The sequence below is a fragment of the Acinonyx jubatus genome, chromosome A3 (assembly GCF_027475565.1).
Source record: "Acinonyx jubatus isolate Ajub_Pintada_27869175 chromosome A3, VMU_Ajub_asm_v1.0, whole genome shotgun sequence".
Lineage (NCBI taxonomy): Eukaryota > Metazoa > Chordata > Mammalia > Carnivora > Felidae > Acinonyx > Acinonyx jubatus.
Genome location: NC_069388.1, coordinates 49,323,777 through 49,348,831, shown reverse-complemented (window position 1 = coordinate 49,348,831; position 25,055 = coordinate 49,323,777). Strand labels below are relative to the sequence as shown.

General features: G+C 41.8%; 1 protein-coding gene across 1 annotated transcript in view; it reads left to right on the top strand.

Moving 5' to 3' along the window:
• NINL (ninein like) overlaps nucleotides 1–25,055 on the top strand; it is a 172,583-nt gene that overhangs the window by 68,774 nt on the left and 78,754 nt on the right. Inside the window, 3 exon segments of the mRNA XM_053200333.1 lie at nucleotides 10,821–11,014; nucleotides 19,325–19,421; nucleotides 23,312–23,490. Of these exon segments, the coding sequence (XP_053056308.1) occupies nucleotides 10,821–11,014; nucleotides 19,325–19,421; nucleotides 23,312–23,490 (470 nt within the window).

Sequence of the window (25,055 nt, the reverse complement as noted above, 5' to 3'; positions counted from 1 at the left end):
CAATTGTGAACTGTTACATCAGAATTCCTTAGATGGCAAACCTATGAATCAATTAAGCACAAAGCATGTTTTCCAACAGATCCAAATACCCTTAATTTCTCTGCAACAAGTCAAAAGCACAAACCTATGTCTAGTAATTAGTGCTTTAACCTTTTATCTCATTAGATATCCAATGAATTCAATCCCAATTTATCATGCAAGCCAAACGTTAATGTTTTAGGTTACAAAAGACTGAAAGCTATCTTAACAATTACCTGTGAAAACTATGAGACAAAGTTAACCATTACTGTAAGTCATCCTTTTGCTAACAAACTGAAACAGAGATAACATGAGCTTATTTGACCTTCAGCAAACCTAAGTAGAATAAAAGTTTTTTCTGCTTAATGTTGATAAACAGGTCTGTCTCAAACCAACAAACTTAAATTAGCTTAAGCACTGAATATATTTTACTTGGGTCCACTTAAGACAATTGGAGCTCAGTTTTTTGGGTACAAACACTCTGAGCCTGTGTCGGCATGAATAAAGTTGCTTCCTGGAAAGAAAAGCCTTGGTGTCATGAGTCTACGAGAATCCTGCTATAATCCAGGGCAAGTCTCTGCATGTGGCAGTGTGCTGGCTTTGTGGACCTTACCATGGGGGTGAGTAGAGGGCAGGTTCCCAGGGATGGAGGGTGGGAAGGGAAAGTACCCAGCAAAATTGGAAGTGGCACCTGAGTGGCTCAGTCACTTAAGCATTCGACTTCGGCTCAGGTCATGATCTTGTGGTTCATGAGTTCAAGCCCCATATCCCAAGCTTGGGACTCTCTCTCTGCCTCTTTCTCTCTGCTCCTCCCCAATATGCATGCACTCTCCCTTTATTACTCTGTCCATGAATGAATGAATGAATGAATGAATGAATGGAAGTGTTTGATTCCAATCTGGAGCTCTTTTTTATGGAGGCCTGTGAAATACCACTCTGCTGAAAACTGGGTAGTGCCTCCTGAGATAACCACATCTTTCCTGCTGTCACTGTCCCTTCCTCCCCTGCCCCACTCCCTTTGCAACAGTCCAGGTCTCTTACCTCAGATGGCACCTCCACCTCGAGGCTTCCCTGTCACTCCCACAGAGGGTGGCCCTGCCTGACTGCCACACTGACATGCAGCTGGGGCCTGATTACATTTCCATTCTTGTTCCAAGCATGGCTTTATAGAGAGGTTAATGTTTTTTTGGTTTTTACTTTTTAATGAACTTATCCTTATTTTTTCCCACATACTCCATCAGCTCTGTCAGAAACCCATCCACATTGTTTTCTAGATGGTCACAGGCACACAGGACCTATTGGTTCCTTCTGTTGTTGGTTTGTGTGGGTTGTCCTCTGGCACAGCCCCAGGGCTGCCCTCCCAGAATGGTTTCCACCACTTGAATGGGACCCAGATCCTAGATCCCGCATCTCCCTCTTTCTTGGTTAATCCCTCATTTTGCTGAAGTACATGTCTGGTAGCTTCCAGATGAGGCTGAAAGTGATCTTCACTCGGGATGTCAGGACCTGGTTTCATGAGGGATCTTAGTCTTGCTGCTAACAGCCCACGCTAATTCTACTGCCTGGTTCTGTGAGTACTCTTGCTTCTCTGGATGCTGTGAGGATTTGTTTGTTTGCTTGTTCAGAAGTTTCATAAGGTGGTGTGGGTGGTTTTGTTATTTTTTTAAGTTTATTAATTTTGAGAGGGAGAGAGAGAAAATGAAGGAGGAGCAGGAAGAGAGGGAGAGAGAGAGAATTCCAAATAGGCTCCATACTGTCAGCATACAGCCCAATGTGGGGCTTAAACTCACAAACCATGAGATTATGATATGAGCCAAAACCAAGAGTTGGATACTTAACTGACTGAGCCAGGTGTGGATATTTTTTATTTGTTGTCCCATGTGAGAGGACTTTGCCATCTGTCTACTTGGAAAACTCCTATATTAATGTCCACTCACTGATGAATGGGTAAAGAATATGTGTGTGTGTGTGTGTGTGTGTGTGTGCGCGCGTGTAATGGAATAGTACTTGGTGATCAAAAAGAATGAAATCTTGCCATTTGCAACAACGTGGATGGAGCTGGAGTATATTATGCTAAGCGAAATAAGTCAGTGAAAGACAAATACCATATGATTTCACTCATGTGGAATTTTTAAAAATAAAGTTTGTTTGTTTATTTTGAGAGAGAGCAATCAGTGTGGGGCAGAGAGATTGAGAATCCCAAGTAAGCCCCACACTGCCAGAATGGAGCCCAATGAGGGACTCAGACCCACAAACCATGAGACCATGACCTGAGCCGAAACCAAAAGCTGGACACTTAACTGACTGAGCCAGCCAGGCACCCCACTCATATGTGGAATTTAAGAAACAAAACAGATGAACATATGGGAGGTGGGGGGAGGGGAGGAGAAGAGAGAGAGGAAAACAAACCACAAGAGACTCTTGACAATAGAGAACAAACTGAGGGTTGATGGAGGGATATGGATGGGGCAATGGGCTAGATGGATGGTGGATACTAAGGAGGGTGCTTGTTATGATGAGCACTAGGTGTTATATGTAAGTGATGAATCACTGAATTCTACTCCAGAAACCAATATTGCACTGTATGTTAACTAAGTAGAAGTTAAACAGAAATTTGAAAGAAAAAAAAAAAAAGGAAAAGTCTTGTATTATTCCAATAATCCCCCTTCCCTTCAACTGGTTCCCTTTCCTGGACTTTTAGAGGATGCCTGGAGCTTTGGGATTGTTATTTTGTTGTTGTTGCTAAGGAAAGAGAAAATCTAGATAACAGTACCATAGAACAATTTCAGAAAGTAAGCCAGACAATTTCGGAAAGTAAGCCATCAAATTGTGAATTATTTTTCTTTGTGAAAACTTTATTTTTAATTTTAATTATAAAAAATACATAATATAAAAGTTACCCAATTAATCATTTTTAAATGTACAGTTCAGTATTCACATTGTTGTGTAACAGATCTCAATAACTTTTTCATCTTGTGACACAAACTCTATACCCACAGAACAGCTCCTTCCTCCCCCCGGCCCCTGGCAACCACCACTGTTTCCATGATTTGACTAAACATCTATGCAAGTGGAATCACACAGTATTTGTCCTTTTGTGACTGGCATAAACTGAACACCCGCAGGGTTCAGCTGTGTTGTAGTATGTGACAGGGTTTCTTTCTTTTTAAGGCTGAATAACATTCCACTGTGTGTATATACCACAGTTTCTTTACTCATTTGTTGACGGACATTTGGGTTGCTTCTACCTCTTGGCGATTGTGAATAATGATGCAGTGAACATGGGTGTGCAAATATCTCTGAGATCTTGCTTTCAATTCCTTTGGCTATATACATGGAAGTAGAATTGCTGGATCATATAGTTTCTATTTTTAGATTTTTGAGGACCCTTCATACGATTTTCCATAGTGGCTGCATCATTTTTCACCAACAGTGCTGTGTATTGTTCCAGTTTTTCCACGTTTTCACCAACACCTGTTTTCTGTTTTGTTTTTTATAGTGGCCATCCTAATGCGTGTGAGAATGATGAGAGATGTTGAGCACCTTTTTTATATGTTTGGCCATTTGTCAGCCATTTTATACTTCTTTGGAGAAATGTCTCTCCAAATCCATTGCCCATTTTTTAGGATCACCTGTCTTTTGTTATTGAGTTGTAGGGGTTCTTGATATGTTCTGGTTATTAACCTTTTATCAGATATGGTTAACAATTATTTTGTCCCAGTCAGTACATAGATTGCTTTTTCACTCTTTTTTTCTTTGATGTGTAGAAGTTCTTAAATTTGATATAATACCATTTGCCTGTTTTTGCTTTTGTTGCCTGTGCTTTAGTATCATATGTAAGAAACTGTTACCAAATCTAACATCATGAAACTTTTCCTCTGTGTTTTCTTTTAAAAGTTTTATAGGTTTAGATTTTAATTTAGAACTTGAATCCATTGTGAGTTAGTTTTGAGGTAAGGGTCAAACTTCATTCTTTATTCTTTCTTCAATTTGCAACACCATTTATTTATATATTTTTTAATGTTTCTTTTTAAGGGGGGGGGAGGGGCAGAGAGAGAGGGAGACAGAGGATCTGAAATGGACTCTGCTGACAGCAGACAGCCTGATGTGGAACTCAGACTCATGAACCATGAGATCATGACCTGAGCGGAAGTCAGGCGCTTAACCCACCGTGCCACCCAGGCACCCTGCAACAGAATTTATTGAAGAGACTGTCTTTTCCTCATCATGTAATCTTATCTCATTTAGACACACTTTAAATCTACTTTTCTTAAAGAAATGTTTTTAATGTTTATTTGTGAGAGACAGAGAGAGACAGAGCATGAGCATGGGAGGGGCAGATAGAGGAGGAGACACAGAATCAGAAGCAGGCTCCAGGCTCTGAGCTCCAGCACAGAGCCCGACGTGGGGCTCGAACTCACAAACCGCGAGATCATGACCGGATCATGACCAAAGTCGGATGCTTAACCAACTGAGCCACCCAGGCGCCCCGTCATTTAGATGCACTTCATGGAAGATTTCCTTGTTTGTAGTTTCCAGTCTTGCTATTGAATTTTTTTGTTGCAACTGTAATATGTCAATGTCCAAGAAACCTCCCTTGATGTCTTAATCATACCTTTGTTTAATAGTCTATTGTCTGTGATGACTTTAATGATTTTCCTTTCTCTCTCCGTGGATATTAGTTTTTCTTTGTGGGGTGGGGCAGGACAGTGCCTGTGTGTATGTCTTGGGTCTCCCCTTCTGCATGTACCACCTCCCAAATCACTACCTCCACATTCCAGCAAATGGGGTGTGTGTGTGAACATCAGAATTTTGAAGCCCCTTTTCATGCTTCCCCACTATTTCTGAGACTTTCCATAATTCTGTGATGTTTACAGTGTCTAGTTTTGTCACTCAAGCCCTTTTCTGAGACTCCTGAATGCAGAGGAAGCCATGGAGGTCTACATGGCTCCTCTGTACTGGTGGACTAGACCTGTACCCAGGCCATGCTTTCCAGGTGAAGGAAGCCTTGGAGTTCTTCCAAGCCTTCCTGGCCAGTATAGCGAACTATTTTGCCACTGAGGTTTGTTATGTGGTATTCCAGAAGCTACAGAAAGACCCTTCCCACATCCTGGGAAGTGTCCATAGGGCATACATGAGTAGAGGCAGTGCCTCCTTTTCCCCTTTATTTTGAAAACATGGCTGGACATTGCTTTGGGTGGGGGTTAGGAAATGTGTTAGCATATCTTTTTTTGCCTGACTTGTAGTACTGCTGACCTGAATTACCTCTCTTGCCTGTATCTGCATGGCTGGTAGATGAAATATCTGCTCTCTTGGGTGCAATGTCTTAGATTCACATGATGAGGGAAAGGAGAGAAAAGGAGTGTTTCTGAATTGCCAGGAATTCAACTGTGTATTGAGCAAAACTAGGTATAACCTAGGCGATGTGGGGTTGAGTGTTTGGGTCCTTGCCCTGTGTTAACCCTTTCATGGAGGTGTGTAGGCAGACAAGTAAGTTCTGTCAAGAAGAGGGCTGGCTTCTCATTGCTCCTGGGAGGGCCCTCTGGAGCCCTTTAACCTCCAGCTCCCACACCTGAGTTCTGCCCAGTTCTGGAATCATGGGGTAGGAGTTCCTGCAGGTATGTTCCACCTCTGGCAGGTCCAGTGTGATGTGGGAACATGTGAGGGTTTGCTGACCTTGATTTTCTTGATATATCCTCTTTGACAGTGCAGGTATTGGGAAGGCTTTTCAGCTTACCTGCCCCACTGGGAATGCCCCCCTCTCCTGGGTGAATGCCCTAGAGTGTGCTCCCCACTCTTCCCCTTCTTGGCCCACCCCAGCCTAGACCTGACCTGTCCTGGGAAGGTCTGGGATGCAGCAACTCTGATATTAAGTGGGTCTATAATGCTGGTGACCTTCCCTTTAAAATAGCTAAATTACAGCATCATGTATTGCTCTGGGCTCATTATAGAATGTCCAGCATAAAAATGTAAAACCCAAAACATTTCGGGCATTTGAAGCATTTGACAAAATGCACTACAGACCTGCACTGAGGTCAGCTCTGGGATTGGAGGAAGCCCTTCCTCAGTTCCTGTCTGCCTTGTGGCCCAGAGGGCAGGTGGGGTGTGGAGCTTGGGAGGACTATGCCAGTCACACCCTCCTGGTGTTGGGTCATTGGATGGCAGCCTGGTGGCCTGAGGATTTGGCCTGTTTCCCATTTACATTTTCTTGATTTTCCTCCCACCCCCAAGGTCTTGCTTTGCACTCACTGATTGTGTACCCTGTTACTGATGGGTGTCCCCTCTCAGGAAAACATGTAGCCTCTCAGAAGAGGTTCTCTAGAGACTTTATCATAACCTGGCGTGTGGGGGAGACCCTAGAAGGAGTTCTGGGTACTCTGGGCCTGCCTCCCTGTAGACAGAGTGGCTGTTCTACTTAACTGAAATGTGCTTCTGGCACTCAGCCTCTTATGAAGAGGCTAAATCTGTTTTCAGAACCTGAATCTGTTTGCATTTTACCGAGGTCAGGTTTCCTTTGCAGTTTTGCCTCATAGACTCATTTTGGGTACACTGGATGTTCTGCTGTGAGCCAATGAAAACGGGCCTGAGGGGGATGCTGTACTAGGTCCTGTGGGAGCAGAGGCTGTTCAAAGAGTTAGTGCTGCTCTCTTCAAAACCAGGCCCTGCTGGCCTGTCCCTTCTGTGGTCTGTTTAGTCAGATGGGAAGTTCCTTCTGTTTTCTAGAAATCCCAGCCAGGCCTCAAAAATGTGATTCTGTGGTCCCAGAGGAAATGAGGTAGGAGCATCCTAGGCCTCCAGAGACAGCCCCAGACTTGGTGGAGCCTGGTGACATTTGAAGATGAACTGTGAACGCAGCTCTTGTGGGTGATGAAGAAGGAGCTGCTACTCTTCTTTCTAAGTCTTGTTGCTTCTCTGGTGTCTGTAGTCTCAGTACTTATTTCTTTGCACCTCTCCTTATTTCAGCAAGGCTTTGGGTTGTGGCAGGCTGTGGACCCCCTTTCACCAGGGGAGACTCGCCACCAGTGGGCCCTCTGCATACAGACTGCACCTTCATGGACAGCCAGGGTGCCTCAGGCCCCAGTTTGAAACTGTGTAGAAAGGGAAAGCTACATCTCAACAGGGACCTTAAGTCCCTGTGGCAACAAAAATAACATGTGGTGGAGGGAGTGTGTGGCCCTCCAGGATGGTGTTGATGCAGGACTTGCCTAAGGCTGGGAGAGGAAGATGGTTCTTCTCTTCTTGCTCAGCCCTGGGGAAAACAGCCAAGCCCGCCTTCTCCAGGGACACTCCTGCACCAACCAAGGGCACACTCTGCAGGACATGGTTTGGTTTGCCCCTTCAGGACTCATGAAGAGTCCTCCTGGGGTGTTGAGGGCCGGAGGAAGGTTTTGTAAGAAAAAACCCTGGAGATGCCCCTCATCTCTAAGACAATCCTTAGAGGGGCACCTGGGTGGCTCAGTCAGTTAAGCGTCTGACTTTGGCTCAGGTCATGATTTCACCGTTCATGGGTTTGAGCCCCACTTCAGGCTCTGTGCTGACAGCTCAGAGCCTGGAGCCTGCTTCAGATTCTGTGTCCCCCTCTCTCTCTCTCTCTCTCTCTGCCCCTCCCCCGCTCATGCTCGCTTTCTCTCTGCCTCTGTCTCTCTGTGTCTCAAAAATAAATAAACATTTAAAAAAATTTTTAAATGAAGAAGGCATGGAAAGATCTTTCAGATACCCTATATTTTTTAGAAGTTGAAAAATAGGGGTGCCTGGGTGGCTCAGTTGTTGGTTGAATGTCTGACTCAGCTGAGATCATGATCCCAGGGCCGTGGGACCAAGCCCTGAGTAGGCCTCTGAGCTAAGCCTGGAGCCTGCATGAGATATTCTGTCTCTCTCTCTCTCTTTCTCTCCCATTTGTCCCTTTCCCCCACTTATGCACACTTTCTCTTTCTTCAAAATTAAAAAAAAAAAGTTGCAAAATAACACGTATGGTGTTACACTTACATAAAAACATGCATATCTATGTGTGTTACCTATTTATATAGGTCTGTGTGTTCATCTACCTCGTAGACTTGGGAATAATTTGAAAGCCTACACTCTAAGCAGTGCTTACCTCTGGGAGTGGAGTTGGGCTTTTGTTTTGCTTTGTTTTGTTTTGTTTTTGTTTATATACTTTTAATTGCTTGAATTGGTTACAACTAAAAGTAAAATAGAAAAACTGGAGGATTTTTCACAATAGGTGTGTTCATGATTTGCGGAGGCATGGCCAGGTGGTGGTGGATGGGGGCTGGGAGGATAGTTAGTAGTCAAGGCAACAGGGAGAGCATGCGGTGGGGGGAACATCTGCCTGGGGAAGTGTGGGTGTGTGGTAGGTTCTGCAGTCAGGGTCTCCTAGTCACTGCTCACCCTCCTTACCCTGATTCCTTGACTCTCTTTCACATACTGAATTTTGCCACTTGTCTTTCTTACCATTATGTTCTCCTGTCCATTTACTTCTGGCTTATCAAAAATAAGCATTGGCAAATATCAGTAGTTGTATGCAGCTCACCACAGGTGTCTGTTGTCTGCAAAAGGACAGAGCTCCCAGCTTAGGTGGGGGACTGACCTCAGATGAGAAGTGTGACAGATGTTGAGTTAGTAATGGTATTTAGTTTTCTGATTTATCCTTGATGTTTTTACATGTATATCTATGTTACTCCATGTTGTTTCTGCAGTCAAAACTGTCCGGGATGGGGCAGGTGTTCAGAGCTCCACCTATCCATGCCCTTTCATCACTTCCCCAAGCTTCTTTCTAGGAATGCACGCATAATTTGATGAGTGGATAGAACAGGCCTGTTATCCTTTCACTCCTGCATCACACCTGAGGCTGAGATGCTGGCAGTCTTTATACCTGATCAGCAGGTGTTTAATCAGGAGCTCAGGGAAGGCAGTTCACCTTATAAGATCATAATGGAGATTCTATTCAAAGTCAGTTTTTTTACGTCACTGATTTTACTGTTTCCCTGAGTAAGACGATACTCTTGGTGGAGGGAGGAGGGGATTGATATGAACAGATTTCAATCCTTCATACAGGTTTTGTGCTAATGCAGACCTCCCTACCCCTCGTGGATGATGCATGGGCAAATACCATTGACATTAAAAATCATATCTTTATAGAATTGGCATTTATTGTGCTGTTTCTTTTTTTTAATTTTTTTTAACGTTTATTTATTTTTGAGACAGAGAGAGACAGAGCATGAATGGGGGAGGGTCAGAGAGAGAGGAAGACACAGAATCTGAAACAGGCTCCAGGCTCTGAGCAGTCAGCACAGAGCCTGACGCGGGGCTTGAACTCACGGACCGCAAGATCATGACCTGAGCCGAAGTCGGATGCTTAACCGACTGAGCCACCCAGGCGCCCCGTGTGCTGTTTCTTATTAGTAAGAGATGTTACTTTATTGTTTCGTGTTTATGAATTGTTTGATGATTAATGAGCTTGATCAGTTTTCCATGTTTGTTTACTTATCGCATCTCCTCTTTTCAGAATTGTCCACAGTCCTGTGTCTGTATAATATACTGACCAGCATGAAGTCACCATTGTTGTTGGTTAGAAAACTCCAGTGTTGGCAATATCATATGGTTCATCCTAGTATCTTTAGGACCTCATTGTTTTACACGGCTTAGCAACATCTTTCTAGTTATAAAGTGTTTCACTTTTTATAGAATTTTTTGAGAAATATAAAAATGTTGAGAATAGAAAATGGAAATGTAGAATATCATAAAATCATCTGTTACCATTTTGGTGTATTTTTTTTTTTTTTACTATATTTCCCCCCAAGAATTGCAGAAGTCTCTTGATAGATTTGTTCTAGACATAAGTGAATTTTGTATGTGAACTGACCAGTACGTATGCCAGCTATTATTATTATAAAGTTTTTATCCTGGCTTGGTATTTTATCAACTGCACTTCCTATGCTGTTTAATATTTTTCAGAAATGTGTTTTTTAAGCCTGTTGGCTATTCTGCCATATAATTGTTCTGTAACTTAGCAATCTATTTTCTTTTGTTGGACATTTTGTTTTCTTTTATGTTTTTGTCTGTCCTGAAGTACAAGGAATTTCTGTAAGATATTGTGTATGTGAAATAACTAGGTCAGATAATACAATTATTTAAAAATTTCTTGGTATACAAAGTATATTTCAGAAGGCATTTAATTGTCACTTTCTCCAGAAATATGTGAGAGGCCCCTTTGATGATAGCCTCAGTTAGCATTGGGGTTTTTATTCTTGATATTTGACAGTGGCAAAGAGTATCTTTGTTTTAATTTGAACATTTTATATGGTTATTATCCATATACTTTTTCCTTTGTGATTAAGTAACATCCTCTATATATTTTATTGGAGTTTCCATTTTTTATTGTAAATAATTTTATTTAGTAAAATTTAGTAACATTTTTACTTTATAAAGTATTTATAACTAAATACCAGTAAGGAAAAAAATACCATACTTATATATATAGAGAGAGAAAAATTAGAATGTATGTTTGTCAAAATATTAGTAATGATATTTTTAGGTGGTGAAATTTTGGATGATTTTAAGTTCTCTATACCTATCTCTTTTTCCTGATTATTCTATAATAGATATTTTCTTACAGAACAGAGAAATTCTGGTCCTTTTGAACAAGGACTGGCTCCCCATTTACATGTTTCTGACCTCTCCTGTAGAGGTCTCACAGGAGCACCCTGGATGCCACCATACCAGGCTCATTGGAGCAGTGAAAAAATGTGGCATGTGGCAATAAGAGTGTACTCTTGTTTCTCTTTTCCCCCTGGCATGTCCAGCCTGCTATGGGATGGGTGAAGAAGAAGAGAACCACTATGTTTCACAGCTCAAAGAAGTCTACAGCAGCTGTGACACCACAGGGACAGGCTTTCTGGACCGGGAAGAGCTGACCCAGCTCTGCCTTAAGCTTCATCTGGAAAAGGAGCTGCCCATCCTTCTGCAAACACTTCTTGGAAATGACCACTTTGCCAGGGTGGGTATTTGACTTCATTCTCATGAGGAAAAGCACAGAATACTATAGTTAGCTGTAGGCATTTGAGAAATATCAGTTGACTAAAGAGACAGACCAAAGGAGAGTTACTAGGAACTGGAAAGCTGCTTTTCCTTCTGCTGAACTTCTACATTGTAGCAAGAGTTTCCTTAAGATTACTTTTTTTTTAATGTTTATTAATTTTTGAGAGAAAGCATGAGTAGGGGAGGGGCCGAGAGAGAGGGGGACAGGGGATGAGAAGTAGGCTCTGCACTGACAGCTGTGAGCCCCATGTGGGGCTCAGACCCATGAACCATGAGATCATGACCTGAGTCAAAGTTGGACGCTCAACTGACTTAGCCACCCAGGTTCCCCTAAGATTATTTTTTTAAAGCATAGTAACTTCCAGAGGTTTGGTTTGGTTTTTCCAGAAAGGTGTTTGAGTGATTTATTGGGGGAGGGGGATGGGATGGAAGGTTGGTATGGGTAAATGGTATGTGGTTCACAAACAAACACAAGGATCTGTGGGCAGCTGACATACTGTCATTGAGAGAAAGGCAACTTCAAACTACCTTGAAGGCAGACTGTCTAGTAAAATTACACAGCTTGAAATTCATTATAGCAGATGAACAAAGCAACTGCACACCACTGTTGCAAAACAAAACATAGATACGTATGTTGAGAGGTGTCCTGTGATTTCATCTAGGCCAGATCGAGGAAAGTATGAACTCAAGTTGTTTTTGCTAGGAATTTCAAGGTCATCTAGAATGGTGATCTAGAATCTAGACTACAATTTGCTTTACTGACAGAAACACTGAAAAGTACCTCCTACTTTGTCCCTACTTCTTAAATGTGTCCAGATGTTAATGTTTTAGTGTTAAAAACAGTGCCTGTTATCTCGTTGGTCATCTTTGAAGGAAGAACATTTTTTCCAGACAAATCAATGAAACCATTTTTATTTTGAATGATAAAAAAAAAATCCAGCCTGCAGATTTTCCTGAATGGGCTCTTGGACAAAAACAAATGCAGAAAAACAAGAAAAAAATCCTGCCAGCATAGGGAGAGTCCAGACGAAATGTACCTCTTGTTACTTCCCCAAAGCACCCACTGCCCCATATTGCCAATGCCTGCCAGTAGGATACTGTTACTACCTCTTGGGGAGCTCTGGCTCAATTAATCTGACCACACTCTTTCTCTGTCTCTCTTCATTCTATTCCTGATTTTTTTTTTTAATTTTTTTTTCAACGTTTATTTATTTTTGGGACAGAGAGAGACAGAGCATGAACAGGGGAGGGGCAGAGAGAGAGGGAGACACAGAATCGGAAACAGGCTCCAGGCTCTGAGCCATCAGCCCAGAGCCTGACGCAGGGCTCGAACTCACGGACCGCGAGATCGTGACCTGACTGAAGTCGGATGCTTAACCGACTGCGCCACCCAGGCGCCCCGAATTCCTGATTTTTTTATGGACTTAAGAATCAGGTGTAATTGTGATAATGTTCTAGCCCCTCTTGATATCACCTGGAATTGTATTTGGGAGCAAAAGGCACATTTGTGAAAATCACTCTGGTTATTCAAGCAGTATAAACAGATGATCTGAGTTTCTTGATTATTTTTGGCAGTTTGGAAAATTAAAAGCCAAAAAAAGAAGTTCACATTCAGATGACAGATTCTGCTGATTGAATAATCACATCATTCCAGAGTTTTCCCCCACTTTATCCTTTGTATGTGCAGAAATGGTACAAGATTTAGAAACATCAAATTATGATAGGGAAAAAAAAGTATTAGTATTGGAGCATCAGTTAAGAGAAAAATCAACTTGGGTTGTTTGAGATTTCTGGTTTCTCCCACATCACCTGTATCCTGGAAGAGAGTTCCTATGAGCTATAACTCCTTCCAGGAGGCTGGATGTTTTTCCTCACACTTTTATGGGGAGGTATGTTAGAAGGAGACACAGACACTCACAGGCATTGACAGGAGCCTGACCTTTTCTGATTAACATCGTCTCTTAATACAGCTCTGTGTGTGTGTTCATCCATCTTTCTGTTTGTCCCAACTCCTCTCTCTTATGGTGAAGATTTCTGCTGCCCTTAGTGCTCTTGAGTCTCATCGGAAGTTGTCTCTCCTTCCCTCTCTAACATTTCAAGAGTAGTGTCCACACCAGCCGATGCCTCTAGGGGCCCTGCATTTGTCTCCCTCCACCCCACCCCACACTGTGTACCACCTCCTCTGTGATTGTATAGTCATGGTGGATTATTTCTGCTTTCAGAGCTTTTACTGCTCCTCTGCTTCATCCCACACATGGGGCATAGCTCACACAGCCAGCATTTAGGTGGATTCTGTAGAGGTTTTAGAGGAAGCTGGTGTCAAGCCAGAAATGTCCAGATAGTTGTCAACCATTTACCATGATAGAAACCAAATGGTGAAGATTTCAGGATATTTCAAAGAAAATCAAGATAAATCCTTTATCCACAAGAATTGATTGGCTTTTTAGTTCAAATATCACATATCCAGTTTCCTTGTAGTAACTAATATATGACATCTTGTAAATGTTAGTCATTGATACAGTAATCCAGTTATAAAAATGAATAACAATATTATAAACAACATTAATTTTAATTAACAAGGTAATCTTTTAATGCACTGAGGTTATGCTCATTTTTAATTCCTATTTCCTGTGAAGGAAACATTATCAAGGTCTGGTTTCAAGCCAGAAATTAATCTGATCTGATTCCCTTGGAGTGTGGGGAATTTCCATGTGCATTTTATGTTAGGTTCTCTTTTTTCTTCGTTAGTAGTGAGGACCTTACATTGAATATTTTAAACTTGTGCAGAAAGAGAATTTTACTCACAAAAAAATAATTATTTTTTTAATTGAAATATAGTTGACATACAGTGTTAAATTAGTTTTAGTTGTACAACATAGAGATTGGACAAGTCTATATGTTATCTCATGCTCACCACAAGTGTAGCTGCCATCTGCCACCATACAACGTCATTATAGTATCGTTGATTATATTCCCTATGCTGTTCCTTTTATCCTCGTGACTTATTCATTCCTTAACTGGAAGCTTATATCTCCCACTTCCTTGCATTCATTTTGCCAGTACTCCCACTACCCTCCCCTCTGGCAACCATGTTTTCTGTATTTATGGGTCTGTTTTTGCCTTTTTGTTTGTTCATTCATTTGTTTTATTTTTAGATTCTATTTTTTAGACCCCAAGTGAAATCAGATGGCATTTGCTTTCTGTTGACTTACTTCACTTAACATAATACTCTCTGGGTCCATCCATGTTGTCACAGCTGGCAAGATCTCATCCTTTCTTATGACTGAGCAGTATTCCTTTTTTATTATCTATACCACATTTTCCTTATCCATCCATCTATTGATGGACACTTGGGCTGCTTCCATATCTTTGCTATGTTTATTGCAATAAACATAGGGGTGCATATACTTAGAAAAACAATTCTTGACATTGTATTACTGAAAATAATTTTAAAGTTGAAAATGATTCTTGATCACACTGTCCAGCCTCTTCATCGTGACGAGTGAGTCTGAGATTATACGGAGATGATGGTATGTCCTATTCTGTGAAGCACCTTAGTGCCATGGGGTTGCTCTTCCCACTTTATTGAAGGAAAAAGACACAGAAACATATAAGCACAGTTAGAATAGTATCAGATAAAATGGCAATACACTTGGCAATCAGATCTCACTACTATTTGATCGTTAGAAGAAAGTCATCTGATGAGTGTTATCAAAGACACAAAAGAAATCAGAGATTAGATCAAGCAAAATTGTCATTTCATTCTACTTCCATGTATTCAACAAGTATTTCTGAGCACTTAATATGTGCTAGGCAACATGCAGAAGCTTGGAATGTGATAATGACAGAAATACAATGTCTATCTTCATATGAAGTGACATATATGCAAGATATTCATTCTAGCGGTAATTCAAATAGCAAAATATTGGAAATAGCCTTTTTAATATGAGATTGATTAAGATAGATCCATATGATGGAATTTATGTAGTCCTAAAAAAAAAGTATGAACAGGCTTCAAACATTCTGGTAGTTTGCAAACTCAGGCCAGCCTTCCTGTATGGGCTACTAAAAAATGCTGAACAAAATCATAAAAACAAATATCTTGAAAATGGTAAAGAGCAAGCAAGTCATGAGCCTGGGTGGCTCAGTTGGTTAAGTGTCCAATTCTAGATTTTGGCCCAGGTCATGATTTCGCGGTTCATGAGTTTGAGCCCCACAACAGGCTCCACGCTGGCAGTGTGGATCCTGCTTGGGATTCTCTCTCTCTGTCCCTCCCAGATCTCTCTTTCTCTCTCTCTCTCAAAATAAATAAACTATAAAAAAAAAGAGAGCAAATAAGTCAGTGAGGAATTACCTAAAAATCTCTAATAATAAGTCATATACTGAAAGATGTTAAGCTCATCACACAAAACCCCATTAGTGTTGAGAAACTGTGAAATTGATGTGGCCTTTGGGACCTCAGAGGACCAGGGAGATATGTCAAAACCCAGGTTCACCCAAGGTAGAGAATCTGATAAACCAGCCCCCAATTTAAGGGAGGATCTGAATCAGCCATTGTGTCTTTTGCTGTCTGGACTTGTAGTCCCCTCAGTGGTCTAGATAACCTCACTTATCTGAAGGTGGTCCTGTCCAGGTGGTGCCCTCAGGCATCTGGCAATAGCAAATAAAAGACCTCTCTTGACAAAGTGCCATCATTCAAGATCTGTAATTATTCCTAAGTAATAGTCAAATACAACCAGCATATAATCAAGGATAGCCAACACACAAATAAGGCAGGATGAGCAAGAACCAGGGGAATAATAGGCAACAGAAGCAGGTGCACAGCATGTGAGGTACTGGAATTACTGCGAACAAAATATCAAACAACTGTGGTTACTGTGTGAGAAGAGATTTTTTTTAAAAAGCTTGAAAATACCTATAGGAAAGAGGGAACTCTAAAAAATGATATAACAAACCTGAACAAAGAACCAAATACAATTTTTAGAACCGAAAAGTGTGATCACAGGCCAAAATTAAAACCAATGTAGATTAGACACAGCTGAGGAGAGCATTCATTAACTGGAATCAAGAATATAGCATGAAGATAGAAACAGAAGAGAAGGTAAAGGTAGAGTGAGAAGGTCCTACATTCCAACATCCCTTTATTTGGAATCCCAGGAGAGAGGAGTGAATGAGGTGGGGCATAATGTGAACATTTATATGTTTTTATAGCTAAAAAAACAAATTTCCAGAACAGGTTTGGGATTCCCCAAATCCACTGAATTCCAAGTAGCATAAATGCAAAGAAATCCACACCTAGCCATATTATTGTAAAACTGAAAGTAAACAGAGAAATCATCATAAAAGCAGCCAGAGATGGGTATACAGGATCTCTGTACTTTTTCCTATAACTGCGTGTGAATGTATAATTCTCTCAAAATGAAAAGTTTAATAATTTTTTTTGAAAAGAAGTCTGGGAAAAATAGATGTATCTTGAAAATGAGCCATAGTTAGATTGACAGCTGCCTTCTGAAAGATAACAGCGGAAGCTGGAAACCAGTGGAAAGGTATCTCCAGTGTGCTAGTAGAAATCAACTGGCAACCTGAGTTCCATACTCAGCAAGGTCCTTTAAGAGTAAAGGTGAAAGAACGCATCAGTGAAAAGACGAATTCTGCTCAGTTAGGAAAAGATACAGAGGCAAACATATCCCATAAACTATTTGCCAGAAGTGGCATCACATGCTAGAGACAAAAATAAACAAATGCACAAATAATCCAATGTCAGGTCATAATAACACATGTATCCTCAGCAGACAGCTGCATTTAGTGCTCAGCAGCAGCAACAGAGTTTTGCTCATTCAAGTTCTGTGCCAGACTTGGGAAGCATGCTTGCACCTACAGCCCCAAACCTTTTTCAGCATTTACTGGTGACCTCTTGACCTACCTAATCTCATCTGTTGATTTCTTTCTGTGTGACTTTTATTAAATCATCCATAGAGAAAAGAGCACATATCAGAAGTATATACTCAATGAATATCCCATGCTGACTGCACCTGGGTAACCAGCATCCTGAATCCCTCCTCATGTCCCTTGCAGTCCCTCTTTGACTAAGGCTACCAGCTGTCCTGATGCTAGCACCATGGATTTGCTTTGTCTGTTTCTGAACTTTATATAATGGAAATACACAGTACATGCTCAGTACATGCTCTCTGGGTTTTTTTTACTCAGTATCATATCTCTGTCAGTGTTTTTTTTTTTTCCATCATCATATTTCATTGTCTGACTATATCATAATTTATTTACCCATTCTATTTATGGATATCTGGGTCATTTCCACTATTCTTTTAATAAATTTTTTTTCTACTTAAAAAAAGTTTACTGAAAGTGAAGTAAAAACATTTCAGACAATCAAACTAGAAAGAGCTTAGCACCAGCATACTTAAGAAAAATGAAATTCTAAAGGATGTACCTCAAATAGATGGAAAATTATCCTAGACAGAAGGTCAGAAACACAAAAATAAACAAAAAACAAAGCAGTAAATATTTGTATAATTCTTAATGAACATTGATTATATAAAGCAAAAATAATATTTTGTGGGAGGTTAAAATAGAGTGAATTAAAATATATAACAATTGATTACAAAGGCATGAAAGTCAGGAGTGTAGTAAATGAAATTAAATTGTTACATAGGTTTTGTATTGCCGTGGAATAGGGTAAAAGTATTGACTAACAGTAAACTTTGATAAGCTGGGGATGCACATTGTAATTTTTAGAATGAAGGAAAAGAGAATGGAAATAGAGTGCATAACCTGTAACTTAGTAAAGGAAAAATGAAGTCCTAAAAAAAAGGTCAGTAAATCCAAAGAGAGGAAACAAGGGAGAAAACACAAGCAGAAGCAGATTGAAAGCACACTGTAGAATAGTAGATTTAAATCCAACTATATCAGTAATTATGTTAAATGTAAATAGACTAAGTAGTTAAAAGATGAAGCTTTCACAAACATCAGAAATATAAGGATATAAAAAACTAATATTATTAAAATTTGATGGAAAGGTATAGCATGTAAATACTAATCAGAAGAAAGCTAGTCTTTATGGTAAATAACATTTCCGAACTAAAGAGGGTTAGCATTTTATAGTGATAAAAGATTCAGTTCACCAAGAAGATTCAAATGCATATTCTATGACCCCACAATCCCATTCTTTGGCATATACACTAGAGAAACTCCTAAGGACAAATGTGCAATAATGTTTAAAGCAGTTTTGGTTTTTTTTGTAAATAATCAGACACTGGAAACAATGGGAATATCCATCAGCAGGAGAATAGTTAGTAAATACACAGTTAAACAATGGAATGCTGTATAGCAGCAAAAAAGAATTATGCATGGCAGCTTGAACGAGTATTACAGAAGTAATATTGAGTTTTAAGAAGCAGGGGATAAAAGAATATATGCATATAATTCCATTTAGATCAAATTTGAAAGGAAGCAAAACTAAGCCATATTGCTCAGGGATGCATACAAATGTATAAAAGCAAAGATGTTATTACTATAAAAGTCAGAGTAGGGGGGCAGGTGATTTAATCAAAAGGAGCCGTGGTGGAGGCCCCTCTGGGATGCTGGCAATATTCCATTTCTTGATGGGGTGGTGATAGCTTGAATATTTTCTTTATGTATATTAATGTTTTATGATCATCAGATACCCCTTTTTGGTTCAATTTTCTAATTATGTTGTTTGATGTACTTATTAAAATTTGTAATTGGGTTTTGTTGGTGATCAGTTTTTGGCTTGCTTTCCTTATTCTTCTGTTTAAAAAAATTCTTAGGGTGCCTGAGTGGCTCAGTCAGTTAAGCATCTGACTCTTGATCTTGGCTAGGGTCTTGATCTCAGGATTGTGAATTCAAGCCCCAAATTGGGTTCTGTGCTGGGTGTGGAGTCTACTTAAAAAAAATATTGAGGTGTGTGAGTAGCTCAGTTGGTTAAGTGTTCGAGTCTTGACTTGGCCTGAGGTCATGATCTCACAGTTTGTGATTGTTGAAGCCCCACATCAGCACAGAGCCCACTTGGGATTCTTTCTCTCTACCCCTCCTCCATTGGTGTGCACACACAATGGAGGTCTCAAAATAAAATTTTTAAAAATCTTAAGTGAATATTAGAAAAAATGAAATGAATGCTCTCAGTGCTAAAGGCAGCAATATGTTCCATGTGAGAATATAAACAAAAGGCTAAGGTATTACATATATGATCTGTTGAAAGTAACACTGACCTCTGTTTTCTTACATTTACCAGGTTAACTTTGAGGAATTTAAGGAAGGTTTTGTGGCAGTGTTGTCATCAAATGCTGGTGCTGGCCCCTCGGATGAAGACAGTAGTTCCTTGGAATCTAGTAAGAGGACTTTCTCTACTCACCTTAAGTTTTTTTCATTATTTATCTGTTACCTTCAGGAGTGTGGTATTCAGACTGAAGGATATTGGTAGGTCTGAGAATTAAATCCTAACTCCACTGTCTGACTGCCAAGCTGTGTGGACTGGGATGAGACATTGGATTTTTTTCTTCTTTTGTTTCCTTATTTGTCCATAGTGTTGGAAAGGAAAAGCTCTATTGCTTTCCTTTACACATAGCACCTCTGAATACTTCTGGCACTTCTGGTCACCAAATGTGTGGTAGTTTGTCCCACACCAGGCAATTCCCCAGCACCATCTAAGTGTCCTACATTGCAACTCAACCCTGACATTACCTCCCTGGAGATAGCCTTAGTCCTACAAGATGGCCCCCACTTCAGATGCCAGTCACAAGTCCAGCTTGTTGCCTGTCTTTCTGATTGGTTGTAAGTCAGAGATTCCCATAGCCCCTTCCTTGGGTTCAATTCATTTGCAAAAGCAGCTCATAGAAATCAGAGCAACAGTTTACTTACTAAATCACTACTTTATTATAAAAGGATAGAACTTGGGAACAGCCAGATGGAAGAGGGAGGGGCACAGGGCAAGGTGTGGGGAAAGGATGGAGAGCTCATGCCCTCTCACCACACACCACTCTACCCCAATCTCTGTGTGTTCACTCCAAAAGCTCTCTGAACCCCATCCTGTTGAGTTTTTATGCAGGCTTCATTACATAGGCATGATTGATCAAACCACTGGCTATTTATGACTGAATGCAACCTCCAGCCCCTCCCACTTCCCTGGGGGTCAGGTGTGGGGCTGAAAGTTCTAACCCTCTAATCACATGGTTGGGTGTCCAGGCAACCAGCCCCCATTCTGAAGGGCATTCTAGGAGTCACCTCATTAACATAAACTCAGGTTTGGTTGCCAGGGATGGGGTGAAGACCAAATATATATTTATTATAAATCACAGTATCACAGGTGTCAAATAATACTGCGTGCTGTCCTTACAGCATGAAGTGTTGACAAGATAAAGTAGAACTTTATATCTTCAACTGTGGAGCAGTTGAAGTTTCAAGATTTGAAAGCTCAGTGCAGACATAAGGTACATCTAGACCACTGAGGTTGGCAGAACAGATAGGATGCCACCAGCCTTGGGAAGATCTGACCAGGGTGGGAGCCATTACATGACCAGCAGTCATTTGCAGATGTATCTTATGTCAGGCAGTAGTGTTGTGCTGTGCTGACATGCCTGTCATGGGAATGGGGCTGGAGGGACAAAGATAGAATTTCCAAATGGAAGGGACATCCTGAGGAGGAATGCCCCCTGGCTTTGGTAATGGTCAGGAGGTGGAGGGAGGGTTTGGAAAGAGGTCCACTCAGGGGCATGTAGGTTGTGGGTTGAGGGTCAGAAGATGATGATGAACATTCTCAGTGCCTGTTCCATTGGACTTCAGGCTGTGAATGACAGCCACTTGATGTGCTTCAGACCCATCTTGGCTACCTGTGGTGAGTATTGGGCAGTGAGTGAAATAGGGCAAGGGGCAATGTGTTTGAGGTTGGAGCTATGGTATTGATGAGATCGAGGAGGGAGCTCTTTTCCTTCTGGTCCGCAACAGGCTCCTCCCACAGTGGACCCTTGGTCTAGAGCAGATGCATGACCAGATAACAGGGATAATAGTGGGAGAGCTTGGGGCAGGGGAATGGGGAGTGGAAAGGATGATACCTCACATCAGTTGTCTTCAGTGTGCCAGGCTCACAGAATCCTGTGGCATTATCATACCCATTATTCAGATGAAGAACTGAGGGCTGATGTGTGAAGGGATTTGTCCAAGATCCCACATAGATCTTGGAACTGTGGCCAAGATTTGAGTTCCGGTTTTCCTGTTGTAAGCACTGGGCCCTTGTATACACAGTGTAGCCAGAACCCGCTCCTTCAGCTGGCTGCTAAAGGCTACACGGCACCTGGGTATAGTGTAGAGAACCCTGCATGACCCCTGGGGCATTCGCTGGTCACTTTGTCTGACACTGTTCTTCTGAAAGAGGTGAAGAATGCCACAGGCCTTTACTAACACAAGATTTGGGAATGTGGCATGTGATCATGGATAGGAATGGAAGGGCGATGCCCAGGGTCCCTGACACTATATATGCTCCTCCCATGCTAGAGAATGTGTGGAGCTTCTAAACTTAAAACTAGATCTCTGGCATGCACTCAGTTTCTCCAAAGAGTTAAGAAAGTATTCTAGGACTTGTGGTTTTTCCCCCCTCTTCTTTCAATTCTTTTGTTTTCTTTGCCTTTTTCTTTTCTTTCAGATCTCAAAGCTGTCCTCAATTAAATGGTCATATGTGTGGCCTGAGACTCCTTCCCTTCATGGCAGATCAAGGGGACATCAGAGCCCCTCTGATTTTTCGGCACTTGGTTTCCCAACTGTGCCCCAGCTTCCCATTTCCTGCCTGATACGACTTTCCTTCTTATACCCCCTCAAGGTGGAAGGAGGATTCTTCTCCCACCCACATCAGCCAGCCCACAGCCTCTCTGTAACCAGAAACGATGCTCATATGCAAGAGCCCAAATTCACTGACTTTCACTTACCCTTTTGGCAGCTCTCTGGTGGGAGCCTTTCTCCATATTTGTAGTTTGCCCCTTCTGAACACTGCTGGGTTGCTCCCTCTTTTTTTCTCTCTGCGGGCTTGGAAACTTTGCCCTCCTCTTCAGTACATCACGTGCCTGTTGTCCCAGGCTGATTGGTATAATTTATGATTACCTTCAAGTGTCCCAGTGAGGTGAGACATGCTATAGTCACCCTGCATATTGTCAGCTGTCTTAAATGTCATGCTGTCACTTCATAGTCTGCACATCCCACATGGAACTTGGCATCTTCCTCCCTAAAATTCCTCCCTCATCCCCAGTGTCTGTCTGTCACTAGCATCACTGTACTTTCAGTTGGCCAGGCTGGACCCAGCCCCTTCCTCTGATGTGGTCTCAAGGTCAGGAGTCAGGGGTCAAGGTCAGGGGGGATGGAAGAAAGGAATGATGTGGTACTTGACTTAAAGAAGCATGACACCTTTCAGTGAAATTCTGTTTTCCTGGCCTGGAATTACTTCATTGGATCCTATGCTTTTCTTTCCAACTGGCCCATGCTGGCTGCTTCCCTCTGAACCTATGTCATGTCCTGGCTGCTGCCCATGATACCCTCTCCAAGTCTGTTTCTTACTCACCCAAATTCCTCACAGAGTCAGTATCATTTCTTCTCTGCCTGAGAGGTCACATTGTGTACAAATGTGAACAGGTAAGGAGGGAAGAAGGAAATGCAAAGGGTTATTAGGGTTTAAGAGATTCTCATGAATCCCAGACTAAAACTCATGCCTGCCTTTGCCCCAGACTTCAGACCAGCAGAGTTTAAGCCTCCCTTGGCTGTGTGTGAGGTCCATGCCCACAGTTCCCTGACAGTCCTGTCCAGATGGGGTCCTGAAGTAAGCAGGGTAGGAAGTGACCTTCTGGTCTCTAGAACAGTATGTTGCTGGAATATTGGAGGGTTTTTTTTTCTTTGTATAAAAAGCTATTAGTATTAGTCTCTTATTATGTAAATACAAAAAAGTCTTTTTGTATTAGTAGTAGTCTTTTACTACATAAAAGCAGTATGCTCAGAAAACTTTAAATAGCACGTAGAGTTTAGAGTAGAAAGTTCCCATCTCCCAGCCTGGGTTTCTCAGTTCCCTGCCTGAGGAATAGATTGACCACTGTTAACTGCTGTCTGTGTTCTTCCAGACATTTTCTGTGTGCTTCTGTGAGAGCTACACTCTGTATCTTGAAATGTGTTCTGCAGTGTGCACAGACCATCCGCTCCCTTGTCCCCCCCCCCACCCCCTCCACCAAACCTCATATTTTCTTTCCAGCTGCCTCACGTGCTGTCCCGCCAAAGTATGTGAGTGGCTCTAAATGGTATGGTCGCTGGAGCTGCCCTGAGCCTGAGCCATGTGGCTCTGCAACAGGAGCCAAATGTTTACCAGAACAGCAGGCGAGGGCCACTGGGAGAGGCCAGCTCCGCCGCTCTGCATCTCTGGAAAGTGTGGAGGTGGGTCCGAGTTCCTCCTTTCCCCACCCTAGGCCACCATCTCATTTAGTCATTGTGACATGACTATAAGAGGATGTGAGGGGCAGGTGGGCATTTCTGGGCATCTCAAGTTGCCAGAAACAAGGGTGCATTTTGGGGAATGACATTTCATTCTAAAGTCTGGGGTGCCTGGGTGACCTAATTGGTTAAGTGACTGACTCTTGATTTTGGCTCAGGTCATGATCTCATGGTTCATGAGATCTAGCCCCATGTTGGGCTGCATGCTAGGTGTGGAGTTTGCTTGAGGTTCTCTCCTTGTCTCTCTCTCTCTCTCTCTGCCCCTCCCCCCCTCATTCTCTCTGTCTCTCTCTCAAAATAAATAAATAAACTTAAAAAAAAAAAATTGTTAAAGTGTCTCTGGGTCTGTCTGCAGGGAATTCTGGCCAGAGTGTACTTCTTCAGACATTAGGGCAGTGGAGAATTTGTGCTGAAATCACTTGTTTCTTTCCCTCTCCTGCTTATCACCACCAACTTTCCCCCACCACTGTGAGAAGGCTGTTTTTTATGGTTTCATAAGAGTGAGAAAAGAAAGAAAGATGCCTTTCTGGTGCCCTTGTAAGGTTAGGAACTTGGAAGTACCAATAGGCCCATGGTCCCACCTGCCTTGAACACTTGGAATATACAAGAATATACCACTTACAATTTGGCAAACATGTGCTGAGACCTCCCAGGGCTCTGAGGGTTGATTCTATCCCCCCATGTCCCTAAATCGTTCACTGCTGCCGAGATACTGCAGAAGATGGTCTGCTGGAGCCTTACAGCCTTCATGTCAGGAAATATCCATGAGGCAGATCCATAACTTTCAAGTTAACTGTGGAGTCCTTAGACTTATTTTCAAGAATTCCAGAAGGTTCCTGGTTCCTACTCTCTGTGATGTCCATTTTGTCAGGTGGGGCTTTATGGGGACTTATCTTCAATAAGACCCTCACATTAATTTGATTACATGTTCAGCATTTGTTGAGGCAAGCATATCTATTTAAATCCTAGAGTTTCTTTGCTCAGGGACATGCTATGCCTGGTTAATACCAACAAATCCCAGGCATTCACTTTTTTATCGTTTTTAACTTTGGTTTGCAGGGATAGAGGTCTAAGGAGTCTGCTCTATCTCCATTATGCTGTTCTGCTTTTTAAAACCATCTTTGATCCCTGGAACTAGAACATGGAGGAATGCTGTTTTTAGGGTTGTCAGTTAGGCTGAATGCATTAGAAAAATGGGACATACCACCTGCTCCCAGATTCCACTCTCACTTCAGTGCTGGCTCTGAGGAGTGCTGAGTCTTGGCCAACTTGGCATTCCTTCCAGAATCAGATGTGGGATGCATAGCACCTGTCAGAAGCAGACTTTGACTTTGTAGTCAGCCAACTTGGCCACAAAAACATGAGGTTTTTACCTGAGTCAAGTGTTTCTTTAATTTTTTTTTTTTAAGACAGACAAAGCATGAGCGGGGGTGGGGCAGAGAGAGAGGGAGACAGAATCTGAAGCAGGCTCCAGGCTCTGAGCTGTCCGCACAGAGCCCGACGCGGGG